The sequence below is a fragment of the Salvia hispanica genome, chromosome 3, assembly GCF_023119035.1.
Source record: "Salvia hispanica cultivar TCC Black 2014 chromosome 3, UniMelb_Shisp_WGS_1.0, whole genome shotgun sequence".
In the NCBI taxonomy this organism is placed as follows: domain Eukaryota; kingdom Viridiplantae; phylum Streptophyta; class Magnoliopsida; order Lamiales; family Lamiaceae; genus Salvia; species Salvia hispanica.
The window spans coordinates 45,895,403-45,916,723 of NC_062967.1; the positions used below are offsets into that span (position 1 = coordinate 45,895,403).

The 21,321-nt window shown below is 34.9% G+C and overlaps 3 protein-coding genes across 4 annotated transcripts; 2 read left to right on the forward strand and 1 right to left on the reverse strand.

Annotated features, from left to right (window-relative positions):
* The first annotated feature begins 367 nt into the window (after positions 1-367).
* On the forward strand, positions 368-2,674 carry LOC125214126 (uncharacterized protein At1g66480-like). The gene is made up of 2 exons (XM_048115021.1): positions 368-955; positions 2,450-2,674. Exons 1-2 carry the CDS (start codon positions 395-397, stop codon positions 2,504-2,506), a joined length of 618 nt encoding a protein of 205 aa, XP_047970978.1. The 5' UTR covers positions 368-394; the 3' UTR covers positions 2,507-2,674.
* Positions 2,675-2,967: 293 nt separating this feature from the next.
* On the reverse strand, positions 2,968-10,688 carry LOC125214123 (putative 1-phosphatidylinositol-3-phosphate 5-kinase FAB1C). 2 transcript variants are annotated; one of them, XM_048115019.1, is made up of 12 exons: positions 9,997-10,688; positions 9,124-9,880; positions 8,085-8,798; positions 7,711-7,864; positions 7,278-7,622; positions 6,254-6,913; positions 5,822-6,153; positions 5,597-5,723; positions 5,332-5,496; positions 3,908-5,248; positions 3,561-3,827; positions 2,968-3,400 (listed from the first exon to the last, which is right to left on the reverse strand). In XM_048115019.1, exons 2-12 carry the CDS (start codon positions 9,612-9,614, stop codon positions 3,146-3,148), a joined length of 4,851 nt encoding a protein of 1,616 aa, XP_047970976.1. In that variant the 5' UTR covers positions 9,615-9,880; positions 9,997-10,688; the 3' UTR covers positions 2,968-3,145. The 2 variants fall into 2 exon arrangements, with proteins under 2 accessions (XP_047970976.1, XP_047970975.1); XM_048115018.1 differs by having other exon boundaries at positions 9,124-10,688.
* A 7,198-nt stretch (positions 10,689-17,886) lies between these two features.
* LOC125213769 (microtubule-associated protein 1B-like) lies at positions 17,887-21,304 on the forward strand. The gene is made up of 2 exons (XM_048114499.1): positions 17,887-18,127; positions 20,701-21,304. The coding sequence occupies exons 1-2, from the start codon at positions 18,005-18,007 to the stop codon at positions 21,181-21,183; spliced, it is 606 nt and encodes a 201-aa protein (XP_047970456.1). The 5' UTR covers positions 17,887-18,004; the 3' UTR covers positions 21,184-21,304.
* The last annotated feature ends 17 nt before the right edge of the window (positions 21,305-21,321 follow it).

Consider the following 21,321-nt stretch of genomic DNA (forward strand, 5'->3'; position numbering starts at 1 on the left):
TAGGTATTTATTGGATGGTGCTTTGTGTGTGTGGGATTAAAAAGAGTAATAATCCTATAATTATGTTCATGATATAAATCATGAATGAATAATAGGTTTTCAGAATTTATTCCTAATATCAGATATACTATTCCTAAATCCCCCTAATTAAAAAAATTGTACATTCTACAATATGAATAAAATGTAGTAGTATCCCATTCATTATTAAATACAAGTAAGTATTTGGATTAAAATTCCATAGGTGTGTAATAAGCGGGAAAATAGAGGGTGTGAATAGATAATGATAATGTCTTTGTCAACAAAAATAGCACTTCCTTTGACCCCACTTTAGCTTTACAAATTACAAATTACTTAATCCTTTCCCCTTTACCATAATCACAATTCACAAACAACAATGGGAAACGCTTTTGGAGGAAAAAGAAGCGTCAAAATAATGAACATCACGGGCGAAACGTTCAAGCTCAAGACTCCGGTCCAGGCCGGCTCGGTCCTCCAGAACCACCCGGGCCACGTGCTGCTCGCCTCGGACGCGGTCGTGCATTTCGGCGCCCGCGCCAAGCCGCTCGAGCCGCACCACGAGCTGAAGCCGGGGCGCCTCTACTTCCTGGTCGAGCAGCCGAGCCTTCCCATGATGCGGAGGGTGCGCTCGGGGGTCCACATGACCGCCAAGGACCGCCTCGAGAGCTTGATGCTCTCGCGGAGATCGGCCTCCGATATATCTGCCGTGAGGTCGACAGCGAGCGTTGATGAAAGCGGCGGAGTTAGAGTCAAGCTGCGGCTGCGCAAGGCGGAGGTGGAGAAGCTGATGGCTGAGAGTAAGGACGGTGCTGACGTGGCGGAGAAAATTGTCGGCCTTTGCATGAGCACCGGCGGCGGCGCTACGGCGGAGCGCGACGTGCATTGTGGCGGCGGTGATCGGGGATTGGCCAGACAGGGCACGAGCAAATCGCGCGAGGTATGTTTTTTTAAATTAAATACTTTACTAATTTTAGTTGAATTTTAAACATAATTGGTCCGGTTTTCATGGCATGTTTGGGGAGTTTGGTGTTTGATTTTATCATTAGATTGTTCTATTAAATTAACCATATGCAAATAAAATATGAAAAAATTGTTTATAAGTATAGTTTGCTATCGTTATTCAATAATGATTAGGTCATTCAAAATTATTATGTAGTACTATAGTTTTTCGAAAACAAGTTGAAAATTTCTATTTTGTTGCGCTAACTCCCAATTATATCCAAAAAGTTTGACAATTTCGAAAGAATTAGTCTCATCTCATTTTATATATTTAACACGTAGGAGTATATATTTTTAGATATGCCACGTCTTTATCTTTAATTATAGTATATACTTATAAATAACTCCATAACTTATATCCACACATACTACAGTGGGTGAAGTGGGTGAAGTAGTACATTCATCATATTACGTGGGATATACATAGGAGTAAATAAGTATGCAAGAAAATACATTCAGGATAAAAATAAAAATAAAAAGAAAAAAAGAAATAGCATTAGGTTTATGATGTTGAAAATATAGTCTATGAATTTATTTGATTTAAACTAAAAGGATAAACTAATATTTGTTAAAAAAATCATATATTGTGTATTTGTGAGTAGGTGCATCTAACTAACAAATGTTGAATTTCTGAAAAACTGTTGATGATCTCTTAATTAGTCTTCTTCTTCCAGAGCCAAAAGCCCCCACCAAACAAATGCACTGTAGTTATAGATCTCTATATTTTTAAATATTTTTTTATACTATTAACTTTCGTTTATAAAAAATAGTCTCATCTTTTAATTTTCATATGTCTACCAAAGTTAGTCTCATGTTAAAAAAGAAATCTCTCTCCCAATTTAATACCCACTTTTTATATATTTCTACTTTATTCACCTTTTCTCTTTTCCTCTCCAACTTCACCTATACTTTATCTATTTTTTCTTCATATTTTTATTAATTTTGTATGAAAATGGACTATTTTTTAAATTAAATTTGTTATGCGTATACATGCAACTTGCTGATAAGATAAGTTTGCCCACGTTAGTTATGTTGCATTATAGCATAAACTAAGGTGAAAATAATATAATGAAAATAACTTTTTCAGCTTTATGAAAAGAATCATTGGACTTCAACTTTAGCATAAAATGCCCATTCACATTTCACTTTCGATAAAAGAAGAAGTTCAACATCTTTTCAAATTTATAAGAAATTGCAACCTGTAAAGAATGCTAAAGTTTGTTATAATGTTTACATGGCGAAATAAAGTACAATAACAACCAAAAAGAAAGATGATGACATAAAGGATAAATAATATGGGGGTGTTAACCAACTTCTCAATGCCCCACAAATTAGATTAGTTGTGAAGAAGAAAAAAACGGTGACGAAGACTTATAAATCATACTACTATAACGACTTGAATTAGTTGATTATTTTTATCCTCAATTTGCAGAAGCGCGTTGGATTTTCGCTAATCAAGGAAGGAGAAATACATCTTGTGGATTCGTAGTCTTAATTAGATTATAATTTTAGTAATTGTTGATAAGTAGTATTTGTAAATATTTTCTCTTCTAATTATCAGCAACGCATATGTTTGTGCCAATTTTTGGTATGTATATGAAGAAAATGCAGATGTTGAGAATGATTTATTTACCTCTATATTAATCTCATTTCTATACATGCATGTACATGTTTGTCAATTTCCGATTTATTTATTGTTCCGTGAATGATTTTATTTTCTAATTTTAAGTCAAACTTTATGCATACAACCTACATTTATTCTGACTCTGGATCATATTATTTATTATTAGACTTTTTTCTTTCAGCGGATAATTATTAGACTTAATTATATAACTACTCCATATTATTCTCAACATGTTCCATGAGAAATTCTTCTCTTGGCATCTAAACTTTTTGGTCAACCAGCATAGCAACAAATTATTAATTGGTTAGGGAAATAATAGTCAAATCTTTAAAATATGAGTCAATTGGGATAATAAATTCAAAAATTATTGTATGTTAACAAAACCTCTAAAATGTAATCACAATCATCCAGCAATTAAAAAGGCTACAATCAGAAAGAGTTAATCTAATTTTATTTTCTATAGATGAATGGTTAGCAATGTTAATGTGTAATGGTAGCTGTTAATTACGAGGACCATTGATCTGGCACTGTAAGAAAGTATTCGGTCATTGCTTTCCTGAATCTTTTCTTGTACTGTTTGGGTGAAATAATAGTTGGTGAAGCATTTTTTGGTCCACCAAGAATACCAGATGCCTTCACCCATGTCTCCAAGTGCTTATCCCATGTATACTGCCTCATGTAGTCGATGATCCCCAGCACGAGCTCCTTCCGCTCCTCGTCCACCCCCACCACCAACGAGTAGTCCATCGCATCCACCCACTGCAAAACACAACATCACGCGTATTAGAATTGGACCCATCATCTCCTACAAAAGCCCTTATGAAAGGGACTGAACAAATCCACATCGACTTGAGCCTACTCTAATACTGCACAATTCTAGTAATGCGTTACCAATCTAGAAAATTTTTTGATGGCTTACCGCTAGAAATGAGGTGTCGTTCCAGACTGCTCTCTCCAGCTTCCTCTTGGCTTTGCTTCCGAGAAATATGGGATCCGTTCGCAAGTTTTCCACTAGATTCATGTCTAACAGTACTCTGTTTGCTCCCGTCGTGTCTGGATTGTATCGGGATCGTGCTGAGCCCTTCAGGTCATAAATCTTCGTGATACTTCTTTTAAAGAAGAGATTCTCCATCACCATCAAATCCATCTTCGTCTCCTTGCCACCTTTTGAGGGTTTCACTGCAACCTGTTTTTACCAAGTATGCATACAGTTATGACTGCCACGTCATACTAACGTCAAGAGCAAGATCGGAGGTATGAATGTACCTGGTAAATGCCGAGTATTTTGGAAAGACAAGTTGGGCTTCCAGAGCTAAGAGCATCTGTCAGATACTTGAAATACTCGGAAGAGAATTCGTTGAATGATTCCAACTCGGTCTTTGTCACCTGTTTGATTATGAAACGTTCATCAAATGATTTGGCGAAGTAGACATTGCTCTTCCCTCCTTGCGCGCTCCATCTCCTGCAGCGGCTCAAGGACCGCACAAAGTCCAATTCATCGGGGCAGCACCTCTTCCTAAGAGCATCAAACTGCTTCGCAAAGTAACAAGTAACATAAAACTTCATCTTTGTCGTTGAAGACCCATCCTCAAAAGAAATTCTGCAGTGAGGCGAACTTTTGGGATCTGCAGAGAGAAATGCATCTTTGGAGCAGTAGTTGCTGTATTGCATGTAATCCAGATCGAGAGAACCAAAAGACGGGCATGTGGAAAGGTCAGCAGCTTTCGGATTCAAGATGTTGAATAGGCTACCAGCATTCACTTCTCTTGCATTCCCATTCTGTTTGTCAGCAATCCAGTCAGCATACTCTTTGGAGGTAAGGGCATACGAGATTATGCTCGTGGGCTCGTTGTCATAAACAGTGATGAAAACATCACGTTGACCATTTTGTTGAACAGGAAGTCTTGCTCCTTCAGGCAGAATAGAGAGAAACGGAATGAAAGAGGGCGAGACACGTGTTGAAATTTTCAACTTCTCAGCTTCGCTTGGTAATACGTGAGAGTTTGTTCTCTGTATACTCGAGACGGGGTCCCTGAGCATGTACTTGAAATCACCAGAAGCATGAAAAGATCGAAGTGTCAACAAATGCAAATGAGGCGGCAGCTCTTCACTCATTCTCTCTTCTAGCCTCTGAACAGAATCGAAGGAGTAAACTCTCTTTCGTGATAACAATCTTCTGAAAGTTGGGTTGTCTCTCTGATTCATTTGTTTGGCTGCTGACATAGTTTCGGATACATCACTATTTAGGTTGTCAAGCAAGCAAGCTCCCATCAGTGCCTGATCAGCACCACACCAGGCAGAATCTATTTTATCCGAGAGGAAAGATTTCTCTATTGTTGGGTGCTCCACCCTAGTATCTTCATGACGACGGTCAAGGCTGCAAGGGTTCGTATATGTTTCAGAATCTCTTCGTGTGATGCGAGCTTCCACATCATAGGGAACCTTCAGACTAGAACTTTTCCTGAGGAGGGAATCGAGCAGATACAAGCGCCGATCCCAAACATCTGAATTGATTGAAAGAGAATGTCTCAAGCGGTTAATCTCAAGAATGTCAACTTCTGCTTGATCGTGTTCTTGAATCTCATTGCTAGGTGGTTGGAGCAAATCCTGAAAAAAGCACATCAGTTAAAATTAAAATTTAGATTTACTAAGTTATTAGAAATTTAATGCATTGCATAGTAAGTACTCACTTGGTAATAGCTCTGTTCTTTAGCAACCATGTCGCTTAGCTCCAAGATCCGTCCATGCAAGTCACTTGCTTCGGAAAATTCATGTATAGAAGATAAGCTTCGGAGATTGATATCCTGAAGTAATGCTGATATCTCGGTATACAGGGCTTCTGCTTTACTCAGAAGCTAATACGAGGAAAAAGATATAGTTAGAATACTTGTATTATCATTATAACCAATCTTTTTAAAGCAATGAGATGAAAAGCTTTTTAAAGTTTTCACGAACCTCTGATGCTTCTTGTCTTAGCCAGCTTTGCTCTCCGGGCCTGCAGAATTCAAGAATCGGAGGGGGCAAACAAACAGAAAGGATGCTAATCGGAGAATACTGAAAGGAGGCAACCATACTTCCAAACCTGTGAAAACAGAATACCAATAATAATAACATCATTGTTTGTGCCATTAAAGACAGTAATACAATATAGAAATGGAATCCAATTAAAATGTCGCATACCCGTAAAATCTGAGGCAGTCCCTTTGCATGGAATGACCGCAGTTTGCAACCCGGTTCCCTGTAGCATATTGTGAAAAACTAAGTTCAAGAAATTTCCCAAAAGAAAGTCCCCACGTGGCATCTGACATAACTACTCTTCGTGTAGCAGGTGGAATTCCTTCTACATGTGCACATCTGAGGCATCTGTGCCACAACCAAATCTTGCCATCCTGTTCCCTGGGAAGCCTAACAGTGGAGAGACGTTGCACATTGATCATCAGGTTACCGTGCTGGTGAGTATAACGTATGGCATGGGCTTCAGCTGATTTCTTGCATGAATGGCAACGAGATGACTGGAAACACGAGAATGTAATGAAATCATAAGCTAACTTAGAGCACAATGAACAACAAAAGAAGTGGTACTAGAAAGGGAAAAAGAAAAAAAAGAGGTACCTCATCAAGCAAGTACTCCCTAAGATATCTCCCTAGTGGTTTATCAGAAGGGCCATAAAACTTCACACGAAGAAGCCGTGAACGTTCACATACAGAGCCATTCAGGATACAGTTACTGGAGAAAGAAACTAATATGCTCTGACTATTGTCAATGTCATTTGCTGAATAATTTTCAATAGAGGCTTCAGCATCATTGGTCATCTTGACTTGACTCGGTTCCAGTGGGGATAAACCTGCATGTCTACAAGTAGGCCTCGTGTTGTCGAGGGCTCCATCCAAAGCCAAGTTCTCATCACATGCGTTCAGTAGTGCTTTTCTGTATATAATCTCGTTGTTGGGAGAGAGATCATCAGATTCAACCACGCCAAGCACAGACATGGACTCTTGTAATCCATGCTCCAAATTGAGATCTTCCGATCCAATACGTGGAAGGGCGCCTACTTCTTCTTTGTAGCTGGTGGTTGCGACAGAGTAGGGGGCTGGGATTTCCTTATCAAGAGTCATTTTTTTCGGATTAAAATGTGAGAATTTAGGAAAGCTTGCGCCCTCATCAGCAAGAAATGAAGTCTCTAGTGACAGGTGATATGCTGCAAAGATGGCATAATGGACCACATTTTTCACCTTCTTGAGTTCCTCAAGAGATGAACCCTTCAGTACAACCTAAAAAATATGGCAGATTTTATTCGTCAAGATTTCAAAATTGTTTTATGTTTAATAATAAAGCAATCATAACTATTATGTGCATGTTTCTTATCGTCAAGAACTTTTCAATTAAAGAAACAAAGAGACATTATCAATATATCATTGGTAGAAATAAAAAGGAGAGTGCTCGAAAAGTTTAGATATGGTTGACTAGAACAGACAAAGGCAAAGCAAGATGAAATGTAAAATAGTGTCAGAATGCATATCATAATCCTAGAATACAACATAGAAGTAAATGAAATTAAGGAAAACAAAATGCTCATACAAGAGCATGATGCATCCAAAAAACTGAAAACGCATGTGAATTGAGTGAATATATTACCGTGCAACCTAATCGCCTGGGACAACCTTCGAAAAACATCAAGGTTTTTGATGGTTTTTTGTTAAACTGATTGACCGATTCATGATCTTCTGTGATTTTCTCCAAATGGAAGAGCTCACAGTGCCCCAGCCTTGTTTTGGGTAAATGATCAATGGATGGAGTTACAAGGGCACCAGTACATCTTGCAATCCGCTCAAGTAGCGGCTGCTTAACATTTATAACTAACGATATCTCTTTTTCTAACAGCTGCTCTTGAGCAAATGAAGACACACTTTTCTCAACAAGAAGAACATTAGGACGGAGGGCCTCAATTTTTGAAATAATCATCTTCAGATGGTCCTTTTCCTGAATCAGATTCAGAATCAAAATTTAAGCCAATGCTTTTATATTGAAAGAAAATGAAATGAAATGGAGACCCTAATCTGGGATAAACCTGTTGCAGTAATGTATCGAAAGAGTCCAGCTGATTGGGAACTCTTTGATACTCGAGTGCTCCTCCTAAGAGTAATATTCTGGTGTTTATGTATTGAGACGTCATACGTTTATGTTTTATATTCTTCGTGCAAACTATTCCTTTGATAAGTTTGCTGCAGTTATTGAAAAGAAACAAAACTTTAGTCCTTTGCATATAACACAAGTTGAGACATCACTGTCTTATAGCTGAAAATTGAGGATGTTATAACAGTAAAAGGCAGTGTTGAGGTAATTGCAACGTTTTTAAAAGTCATGTTCTAATGGAAAATTCAGGTTAGGTTGCATTTTCTTGCAAAAACCAGTTCATATCTAATAGTAACAAAGAATATTTACCTTTCACTGGGACTTCCTGAAGCTACACATTTGACCTTTACATAGTCACAGGGATCCATGCTACCTCCTCCATTAGTATCAGGTTTTATATAGTTCGCCGTCTTCCACGCAATTGCTGTAACTATGTTTAGCCATTTCTCGTTGGTCGAGATTATTCCCTGCCCTTGCAATAGCTGTGACACAAGAGCTCTGAAATGCCCCTGAACAATGACTCTCAAGGGCTCCTTGGAATCCAGATGTTGCTTCTCCTTGGCTAATAATGTGCTCTCAAGACTGCTATTAGAGGAAAACATAGCACCAGAGGCTCCAACTTCATCATCTTCATCATCATATGTACGCAAACTATTTTCCTCCTCATCAGCATCATCATCAGGAGGAGGAGGAATCCAAATGAGACCATTAGTTTCAACATTCCTCGAATCCCAAACTCTTTCAGCAGACTTTTCTAAAATAGCCTGCTCTGGGTCGAAGTTGCTATCATCTCGAGAACTTGAGTCCACCTCAAGCTCTCGCTTTACACAGTGCCCGACTATATTGGAATTAACATTGATCCTAGAGGGACTATCTGATGGACTTGAATCGAGAGACATAAAACTACAAAATTCATGTCTAGGTCGAAGACAGACAGAATCTATGTCAGAAATGTCGTTAAGGTATTCACTCGAAGCATTGAAAAAGTGTCCCGTAGAATCCTCTCCATCATCTTCATCACTCCTGAAAAAAAACACGATTCACAAATTTTAAACTCCAAAAGCAAATTAAGCAGAAGTTCTGATTTAGAAAAGTCTCTAGTTACAATTATTGGAGTCATAAGGAGCAATAAGAGGATATAAACATATAAAAGACACAGATTAATAGAGTCTCATAAGCCCACAGAGTTAACAAACAGGTTTCAACAAGAGAATTCAGTAATTCCATCAACTAGACTATTCTGGTTCAAGATATCAACACAAAAGCATTTATACACTAATTTCAGCAAGAAACAAACAGTGATCAAGATTAGATGATCGTACACTACAAAAAGAAATCCAGCTCGTACCTGCTTGATGAATGATGCAAGGATAATGGAGATGACTGGTTAGAATATGATTCATCAGTGATTCCATCCACACTGTGAGGAAAATGACCATCGGATTTCTCACCACTAAAACTCGGTGATGATGGTTCCTGGCTTTGTCTCGGAGATTCAAAAGGATAAACCTTACTACTGCACCTCTGGGTACTTTTACTTATAGGACCAAGCTCAAAGCAGAGTTTGCATGTCTTGATATCAAAGATAGCCTCGGTATTCTCGTTTGAACGTCTAGGGGCAGCAACATCTAAAGAAGCGATTCCCTGCACACATTTCCCACACCACCACCTTCCACAGCTCAAGCAGCGGTACTTGATATGAGAATTTAATGCACTCGCACCACAATGACAGAAACCATTGCAGTTGTTCTCAGTCGATTTAGATTGACTATCTCCCCAAGACATCCAAGATCTAATTTTCGCTATCAAATTCACCAGTGTACTACCAGGTGTTGCCATAGAGCAGTAAAATCCCACCACAAACACTAGTAGATCAATTAGGCAATTTAGGCCTAAAACAGTTATGCTATTCTCCTAATATATTCAACTATCAATCACAATTCTTCCTAACTAACCAAAAATAAAAACCCAGAATAAAATATTGGGTTATCTACTTGTTCTGTTAGATGTCACGTATATATACTTCTCTTTTTTCTGCACCGTTTCAACGAGGCACAGGATCACTTAAGAACCAGGAAAGGTATCACCAAAGGGGACTGTATGGCCTGAAAGAAATCCACACAAAATATGTTAGATCTAAACCAAAAACTGTATGGTTACAGACAATAATAAACAACAGCAACACAAGATGGTGTGCAAAATTCCTCAAACAAATTCAAACCTTAAACTTGACTCGACCAATCCCAGAATCATCAACTTTCAACTTCAAAACTGGCTCTCTCATCAAACAGAGGCAAAGATCCAGAGCTTTTCACCAGGCATCAACAAGGACCCAACTTTTGCCTCAATAAAACAGTAAAGCCCACAAATAGACGGTGAAAAAAAGTGAGTTCACCAAGCAACAAAGCAAGAATTCCTCCAAATCAGAACCCAGATCAAGAAATTCAAAAATAAAAGTGGGCTTGTTTCAGAAAAGGTCAAATCTTGAGTATTAGCAAAGCAAATGAAAAGGAAGAGTGAGTTCTTGATGATTAACAAAGCAAGGAGAGGGGAAAATTAGTTCTTGATGAATAGCAAAGCAAGAAAAAGGAAAAACGTGTTCTTGTTAGTATTTAACAAACGATAAAAAAGGAAAAAGAATTTATTCAAGATATGAGAATCAGATGATGAAACGGAAGAGATTGAAGAGCAGGAAAAGGAAGTAGAGGCAGATATTTCCATGTCTAGCTCTTGCAGTAACAATGGTGGTTGATCCCATCATATTCCACAACCATTTTTGGCTGCCGCGTCTGCAACCACTCTTGCTTCTCTCTCCTCCCCCTCGCCTTCAACTTCATATAAAAAAATTCCCATAAATATTCTCAGGCATGTGTTCTTGCTCCATGTCAGCAAATAATCTTTCATTCATAGGATTATATGAAAACGAAATCCAACCATTCTTTTATCTTGATTTTGTCTATACTTATTTATTTATAAAATGAGATTACAAGAATTTGGTGGTTGGATTTCTTACCAATTAAATACGATGAATTGAATGTGGCGTGAGCCTATATCTGTATAAGTCAGAAACTGTGTCATGGAATTAATGTAGTGATTTTGGTTCCTAACTCTGCAACAGTAATAAGATTTTAATAATATAGGGTGCATTTATATATTTGGGCAATCGCATGCTAGTTCATAAATATTAAAAACCGTCACACATCTCATGCTCATCTACCGACCATGCTTCACATATGTACTAGAATTCAATAATCCATACTACTAAAATCATTTTATACTCTAATGTTTTTTATTTCTAAATATGCCTCAATATTAATCAATTTATAAGTATACTTTATGATACAATTATGCAAAACCTCAAATATCGAGGTATAAAATAGAGTTTTTTTTATAAAAAAATTGAAAATTATACTAGTATTATTTGGATCTCTGACTCGTAAAACCAATACTGGCAATATGATTTTGCTTTCAAGTAAAAGAAAAGTAATGGACCCAGTTTAAACTTTTAATAAAGAATATATTCCATAATGGGTTTCCACATGAAAAGTTGCTCTGAGTGGAAGCTAGCATATTGATTAAGAATTATTTTCTACTATTGTTTAATTTCCCATCAAATATTAGTAATTTCGCGAGATAAAGGATGATTGTATAAATTATTTTATTTAGTAATTAGTACTACTATATTTAAATCTCTTATCGCTAAAGAAATGCTGGGAGTTGAATTAGTTTTGGCACATATACATGGTTACATTATGTGAATCCTATTATTACTACTGCTTTCATATAATCTATGTTAATACTACTATTATTTATTTTTGAATGTTTTTTTTAACACGAAGAGGCAATAAAGTTAAATTAAATAACCTATAAAATATCAATAACAATAAAAACAGGAAAAATAAGGAAAATTTGTAAATGTTACTCCCTCCGTTTTCTAAAAATAGCAACTATTTGTAAATTTGTAAATGTTACTCCCTCCGTTTTCTAAATGTTACTCCAGTCCCGAGCAATCGAGTATCCAATCCCCACTTATTAGTAAAGATATAGAGATTTAACCCCAAAGTAAACTTAATCAAGAATTCCACAAATCAATAAGCTTTCTCATCGCAGCAACAGACGAGCCTCCCTCCGCCATCGGCGGCGGTGGGAGGCGCAGGTAGGCGAGAGAGTAGGAGAGGTGAGGGAGACGTGTTGCTGTCTGCAGCAGTAACTCATTAAAAGCCTTAATATTTTAATTATTTAAACTTTTAAATATTAAAATTAATATGAGAAGTTAGAGATTAGAATATGAATAGTTGGGTAATTGGGTATTTGGGTTTGTAAAAAAATCGGCCTAATTAGAATTAATACACTATTTAATTAATTTTAAAAAAAATCAGATAATTCGGGTATACCCGATCGGGTATCGGGTAACCGATACCCAAAAATCCAAATTTCTCAATACCTGATCTCGATCCGAAACTCGAAAAATCGAAATTCTGGTATCCAATTATCCGACTTTTTCGGGTTTGGATATCGGGTATCCAATACCCGCTATCCATTTTGACAGGCCTAGATGTAACTATAGTATAAACTTGGAGAGTAATAAGAGTATCGTTTCTAAATGGACTAATTAATGGAGTAAACTCTATATACAACCCATTGATTTAACAAATATTTGTTCATAACCAATCTATGTACAATCATACATATTTAACAACATAGTTTCATGTTCATTTTCAGCTCAAGTTTCATTTCCATTTAAGCCATTTTCCTATCAAAATTCAACAAACGAATCAAATAAGCAATTGGTATAGTTTTAATAAAATTATACCCAAATAGTTTTAAAATCTAATAACGTACACCAAATGTAATCCCTAAATGCATAGAAAATGAGTTTATCATTTTTTTTAATAACGGTCCATTAGTTAACCTTTTCGATTGATCAGGCATAACTTATTAACGCAAACTGGAAAAGAAATTCATTTTGTGCTCGAATCATTTATTTCCAGTGTATGGTAATTGAAAATAGACAGAAGTTAATAATAATATAATAATTAACCTGGCTTACAAAATGAAAAGGCACATCGAGATTAATTCATACTATATATCTATATAATCTTTTGCATTCAAGTAAACGAAAACACATGCATTGAATAATTTAGTGATGAGGAGGTGGCTCCTACGCAAAAATATTGGATATGAATATGATTTGGCACCTTTTGCTTTGCCCTTTTCTCTCTTTCGGTAGTCTTTTTAAATAAGCTTTGGTATGATGACTGGTTATGTAAATGAATACCACTCCTATAATATATGTGTACGAAAAGACAGGCCACATTCCTCAAAATTAATCGACACATTTTATAATTTCATGTTTTATGTTTTCCATAGTTCTATTTGATAAGCATTTTTTAGGGGCAGGTAGCTTTTTAAGTATACGTTTTTATAGCTATGTATTATAAGCAAGTGGATATCTTTTAGGGGCAACTAGCTTTTTAATTTGCAACTATATTACCTGCTAAGTGTTTTGCAATTAAGGGTTTTCTTTGAAAACTCGATGACCCCCCAACTCGTCGCAAATTATTTCTTTGAAAAGTCTGCAATATTGGATGAGTGTAATTTGTCGGCGACTTAGTATTATCCGAAATTTATTCATGCGCATGACAAATACGTTGGCGGCACGTGAAGAGTACGTCTAACACTGAAGGTAAGGTATTGCACGACAAGGCCTATCCACACTTCAATTATGTAAGTATTTTTTTTCAACTATTATTTCTTTGTCTTAAATTTAAAGTGGTGCTCAAACAGTGCTTAAGCATTATGGATCTTTTCATTGTACAATATTTTTTTTTCTCATTAGGAAAGAATATCAATAATGCTTCTCTATCAGGGCCTTTGGAACCTCTGAATCTATACATTAGAGGTGAAACGTCTTATCAAACCGAAATAGTGAGGTTTGTTTGAGTTGATATAAACAATTCCAAGATTTCTTACCTATAATAAGTGGTCCAGCCCAACCTATTGGGCTGATTTAAAATTGCAGTGAGCCTAATGGGTCCAAATGCATTAAACCTAATTTCATCTGATTTTGATGAACAAATGAACAATAATATATTCGCTTGTAATAAACCACTCTGTGAAATTTAACTATACAATAAAATACTTATATCGACTTTTTTCGTTCGCATATTAATATTTAATTTGTTAGATAACTTCGGAAAGAGATTTTCAATCTCTATGCGAATCGACGTATTAAATATAAAAAAGTTGAAATAATTATTGGCCATATTTAAATCTCTTGAATTATTTATTAATATGTACATTTATAGTTGATGGGTGTTAATTCCTAATTATGAAAGGGAAAATATATAAATCAAAGAGCCGCCTCCTAGATTTGACTTTAATGAATTTCAAGAACCAAATCAAATGCACTACGATTTTGACTTGAATATGGACACCTTTGCCTTTTCCCCTTACATTGCACTTAACTAAACTAATTATTTACTAATCTGAACTTATTTATGAGACGGAGTATAATATTTCTCTTTATCCAACAGAAATAATTATCATTATGAATTGAATATGATTAATATTTTTTGTCCAGTGACAGAAGAATATATGCAAAAATATATAGCGCCATAAATAACATTCATTGGCTGTATTTCCAAAATTTCGAATTGTACTTATATATTCATTAAATTGGCACAGAGAAATAAAAGTGTAATCTGATGGACTACACCTAGTTTAAGAAACCTGGTTCAAATTCCATCAAAGACAATTAATTGGTTTATGTCTACACATTAAACAGATGGAGGTGAACGTCATTTGAATGCAGACATATTATGGATCAACATAAAGCCTTTTTAGTAAATATACATGAATTAATAATTTTAATTATTGTTCAAATACTACTATTTAATTGTTCTTTTTTCGTAATTTATCATTACTTTAAAATTTTATTTTTACAAAATGAAAATCTAATATAAATAATCTTAAAAGCACGAAACTGGATTTGATTTTAATTAAGATACTATTATAATTTGCTGAAATCGTGCACATATAGAGGATTTGATATTAGCTTTATTGGAAAAAAAAAATACTAAATCTGTAGTAAATAATGTTATCCATCTCCAGATCCACACAAACATGTATCTCATGTGTAATAAATTGAATCGGCATTCATATGGCTGGCCATGTAATGATGACTCATCACCCAATAGGTTTTACCGTTAATTTATAATGATTTTTAGGAGGAAATTTTTAATGGTTGATTGATTAAAATGAAAGTCAAATATAATTTTAAAATGAAGAATTCAATTATCAATTTTAAAATGAAAAAAACAAAGGAAGCCGTCTGGGGCTGCAGTCTCCGTTCAAACTTCTGTTGCCACAAATGTCAAATTGAAGCTGCCACAAAAATCATCATAAATGATTAAATTCAATGTGAAACACCCTAGTCCTAAAAAATTAACCCAAAAAACAAGACTAATAAAATTAATTATGTGGTTGGTGAATAATAAATTATCATAATATGCGGCATGGTTTTCAACCCGGCGATTGAGTTGTTACTTATATATAGAGATAGTAGCATAATACAAAATCTTCAATTTTTGCTTCTCTAACCATATTACAACAATACATTCTCTTTGAAAAAAGTTGGCCCAACAAATCAAAGGAGAAGGAGTAGAAGATGAAGATGCAGAGGGCGAGATTGAGTTCAAGAGTTGCTTTGATATTTTTAATTTGGTGTTTAACAATTTGTTCAAGAGGAGAAGGCTCAAGGATTTTGAAGGTTAGAGTTATGGAGTCTTTGCTCCTAAACCGGCTACCAAGAGGACCGGTCCCACCTTCCGGTCCATCACCATGCCATAACAAATATGAGCCTCTTGATGAAAACAAGTTCTATAATTACCCAGGAAGTCAAATTGTATGCCCTTGATTTCTATGATTTTATTTATTTTTTCCTTGTTTAGGACGATTTTAATTGTTTCGAAATAGAAATTTTTGAACGATAGATGATGTTGTTGGATTGATTCCATCAGTTTCCACATATATGAAACAATCAGCTTGTTGAATCATTTGATAATTCTGGGTATAGTACAGATTAGTTTTGAACTTTAATTCGAATGGGTCAATCGATCATTACTTTGTAAAGATACATTTATCGAAGTCTACATTGCTAGTGACATACTGTACTTCATGTTTTGCTTTTGAAATCAAAATATTTATCATGTTTAGCAAGATTAAAATTAATTCTTAGATAATGTGTTGCCTTAGTAGTAGTTTTCGCATCTGATAAATTTGTACTACTATAATTTTTATTACTCTACTGTTTGTTTGACGAAAAGCAAAAGTTATTTCATTGTTTTGTAAATTATTCAATGTCATCAACTGAAAACAGGATCAAAATGCATAGTCAGTCTCTACAATTAACAAGAAAAAAGATGGCCAATAACTTCAAAACTATTCTGAACTTACCAAAGGAAAACCACAGCACATTTTTAGTGTGTCCCCATATATCATGTTACACTTTTTGAGATATTTTGGAAAAAATATTGTGGGAAATAGCACAATATCTCATTTATCTGCTAATTTCTAATTATATCAATTAATTAACAATCACTATAACATAAGGACGTTGGGTACCCAAAGTGGGTGTTTGGTTAGCAAGACTAAATCTCATTATTAAATATGTATCATGTTTGGTTCATAAGATTGACCCCACAATTTAATCCTAGATGGATAGTCTCATGTTAATTAGTCATAGCCTCACTCACCCCTCCAACTAAAATAATTCCACAACTTAATCTTAGATGGATAGTCTTATGATAATTAGTCATGACAACCGAACGCCACTAAAGTATAAGGGCAATGCACATGACGTATAACACAATGAAATTTCAAAGGAAAACAATCCAATTTCAGTGAAAATGTAACAAAGCAATCTCCATTCAGTTTTTAACATAATCCTCGAAAATGAATTCCACTAACCGGGATAAGAGTTACCTTTAGATTTATCAAAATTAGGGGACTATTTTTATATATTAATTTTATATAAAATATAAGTAAATTAAGTTAATGAAGTGCTAAAAATAATAAAAATAAAATAAAATATTTATTAGAACCCAAAAAAAAAAAGAAATTTCATAGCGGACATAGAAACATATACTTACATTAAAGTGTGATTTATGTTTCATTCATTTTTTCTTCTCCCTTTTGTTATAAAGTTAAACACGTGCCAATCTAAGACTTTATCAGAATGCTCCCAGAAAAATACTTTAGCCAATTAAAAATATGTGAAAATGATATGGAATTAAAGTAAGGGAGATAATGAAAAAAATAGTTAAAGTAGTATTAGTAAATGATAACAAATAATTAGTGTATTTAATGAATTGTAATAATGAATTTTAATGATATAATTTATAAATAAATTGATGTACTCCCTCCGTTTCATAGTAATGAAGGCGTTTCTTTTTGGCATGAAGATTAAGAAAAATTGTGTTAGGTGAGTTAAGTAAAGGGTAAATAAAGTGAAAAATGAAAAATGTAGAGAGATGAAAAGAGAAAAAAGTAAGAGAGAGTAAAGTAGGTGTGGAAAAATGTGTTGACTTTTACTAAAAATGGAATTGACTCTATTACTATGGAACGTACCAAAATGATAAAATGACTTTATTACTATAGAACGGAGGGAGTACTTCTTATGGAATAACTAATAACAATAAGTCTATGCAACCAAATTTTGTAGAACCAAAAATTAATTTATTTGAAAAAAAAGTAATTTATTTATGCATTTAATTAAAAAGTATAGACATATATATAGTATAGGGAACGTGCATAATATTATGGTATTTGTGTATAACTTTTTAAATTTTTTTTAACCATCAAATGTAATTAACTAATACATACTTTAATTCAAATTTGAAAAATAATAGAGAAATAATTTAAATATAAAAGTAAAAGTTTGAAAATGAGCCAAAGACTAATAAATTATTTTTAATTTGTTAACTAACTATATTTATTATTTTAATATTTAATTAACACAATTACTCAACTAATAATGGTCGACTCGCAACTTTTCATAAATAGAAACATCCATATTTTTAGAGACACGACAAAGTGCACATATTTTCTAGGAGTATATGAGATAGAGTAACCAGGACGTGAAGAAGGCACAAAAACAGAGCGAACCGCCTCTTTTAATGTGTTCACCTACTGTTGATTACCATCGCAGCCGTTGATTACGCCGGAAAATGTCGTTATCCACCTTCAAACCAGTTTCCTGCCGGATCCCTCTGGTCGCCGGGTCAGATGATTCGATATCCAAAGTGTCTAAAGTCTCAATGATGAATACACAAGCTCAACCTTCTCTTCCGGTTCTATTTTCTACTCCTAGCTCCACTTTCCTATTTTCCTTGCTCACTTACATTTTTCATTTCTAATTTTCTTAAGGATCATGATCACTTCATCTAATTTGTGCGTTTTTATGCTTGTGTGTTCAGTGTTCTGTAGTGTGCGAATGTGGTTTTAAAGCCATGAATTAGCTTGTTACAATTAAACGACTTTATATTGCTATACTACTACTAGACATACTGGATCTATTGCTCTTCGGTCTTCAACTAACTCTTCTATTCTTCACATGTGGAGTTTGAAAGGTCTCTGAAGAAATTGAATGTCGGGGTAAAGAGACTGTGAGGGATTGATACTGTGCACGCGAAGTCGTGAACCTAGGTTTTAGTTTTAGAATTAGCAGTTTTGCAAAATTAGTTGACTTAGATAATGAACACAAAAACCTGAGTTTTTGTGGGCAACAAGAGAGAATGTTGAGCTTCAAAGTTTTTCTCTACTAGAGTGACTTGAGTTTTTGTCTTAAATGCGTAAAACGGGGGGCTTATTGACTAACCTCCCTCACAGCAAAATAAATCCACAACATCTAAAGTGAACTCAAAATTTGTTGGCTGATGGCTCTTGCATTCTATGTTTCTATCTTTAGTTCTTGACCATATACAATGACTGCAACCATCTTGGATTTCAACTTTTTTTTTAAAATGGTACATAATACCTTAACTTGACAGTAATGGTTAGGATCATTTGAAAGCCTCGACACCACTTGCCTTACCCACAACTGTTGTATCTTTTCTTTTAAAGCTCTCCAAGTCCATCCTAACTTGAACATCTTCTTCACTGGCTAGACATTTCACAAATACCATAAACTGATATGTTTTCTAATTGAGTAATTAGAACTCTTGAACTGCTAGTCTTTACACAATTATATGTATGTTGTAATGTTTCAAAATGAGATTACATCATCTAAAGAGTGCATCTGAGTCCAGGAACATTGACGGTATTGTGTCTTACTTAGATTTTTGCTATGGTAACTATTCCTTATGGATTAAGTGGAAGACTCCCAACCTTCTATCTCCAATTACCGGTGTTCAGTATAGAAAAAATTATTCTACTATAACTTTGTATAAGGTGGAGAAATGCTTTATTCTCCTTCTATAGTAGTGCCTAGTGGGAGAATGTGAAGCTTATTGGAGTGACTTCCTAGTCTGTATAATTTATGGATGCATCATGTACTTTACAAGAAAGAGTGACTTGCTGATTACAGTTCAGATATTCTTCACATTTACAATATTTATTCTGAAGATATTTAACAAATTGTATGGTTTATAACAACAATTTACCATCTTCCATGATTGAGTAATTATTTGACTGAAAATGTGTTTCTAGTGTTCTATGTTATTTAAGTGATTGTTGCAATGAAGTATATTGAAGTTATATATGGAATTGTGTTACAAGTAATTAGCTCTTATTAGTAAAAAAGTTACATTTGCTATAAATCTGAAGATTTGATCGATGTTTCTTGGCTCGTTACTACTTAGCTTCACATAAATAAAATTGTAAACCAGTTCTCTGATTGCTTATGTGAAAGTGGTGATTAAGTAATTCAAGTCATGGATCTATCATCTTGCATTGATGCATATATGTAAATTAGTACTGCCACTGGGGTACAGATTGTTTCAGTAAGATTTCATTACTCTAGCGTTTTCCTTACTCCCAGGTTAGTACTATCACCATCCACATAATGAATTTTGAATTTTGACATGTTCAGATGTTAAATGCTCACAATAATAGTGAAAGTAATGCAAATACATATCTGCCAGTTTGGATAATGGTTCTTTGTTCAATTATATATGTCAAGTTTGATAAACCCTTCTAGATTTCACTTACTGTCAATCATTATTTCCCCAAACACTACTGTCTAAATATAAGGACTACCGATAGTTTTGGAGTCATTCTATAAGAATCGATTATTACACCAGAGTGCAAGTTGTTTGCCTTCCAATAGTAACTAGACAATTGGTTTTGCCAGAGTGCTATCTAACTGAAAATTTATCATGGAATGTAAGTTACTGGCTCTCGAGTCTTTGTTCGTATGAGACAATGGAACTAGTCATAAAAAAACGTAATGTTGCTCATGCTTGTGGTCTGTACATGTTGTCCACTTTCCAGTCTGCATGTATCTTTGCCATTGCCGCTAAAAGCGTAGGTCAACTTCTACATTGTAACTTACTACTACTACTCTTTATTTAACTCAAGTGTTTTGGATATCCTCCAGTCTCACGACCTCAGCATTTATAATTTCTCTCTTTGATGTAGTTGGGCTGATTGCTTCTTACCATGTCATGTTCTTATCTGATGTCATGTTAAGGCTGAATTATGTAAGGTGCTTGTTGAATAAATTGAGAGTGAGCCAATACAAACTATTCTCCTCCTTTGCATGGTAGACATACATGGTTGAGTTGAGTGGATGAATTACAGAATAAGTAAACCAAAATAATTGGGCTGAGTTGGTTAAAAATACTTATGAATGTCTCTCTTATTATCATTATGATTGTTCGACTCTGTTGTTTTATCTTATTTATATTGGTCGCTTTGCTTGTAGGTGAACGGAAAGGAAAAATTACTCTTACAAGAAAGCCTATCTGCTACATCTAGGCGAGAAATGATGCAGTTGACAGCTGCGTCTGTAGGTCTTCTATCTCTTGTGTTTCCAGCATCTGCTGAAGCAAGCACTAGAAATGCGACAATGAGGCAGAAGATTAGGGAGAAATTTGAAGAGTTGAGGCGTAAGGCTGGTCTGTCAAAGGCAAAAGATGAAGGTGAAGAAAAGAAGCCAAAAGATGAGGCGGAAGGCAAGTCAAAGGTACACAGCGGCACAAAAGAAGCAAAGCCGAAGCCAAAGGATGAGACCAAAGCCAAATCAAAGGTACATCACAGTGGCAAGGAAACGAAGGCAGAGATAAAAGATGAAACAGAGCAGCCAAGCACATCTCAAGAGTCAAAAGTAGCTCCACATGAAGGGCCAATGATTCCAGCACTCCCAGGTATCATAAATGATAAACCTATTGAAACCACTCTCCCGTGACCTAATTCTGCATCTCAGAATAAACCTGTTGTATTTTCACTCTCTGTATTTTGACATTTTGGTTAACCAATGGAGATTGCCAATTTCATTAATAAAGACATTCTGTTTCTTCTTCTAAAAATATAAGCATAAATATCA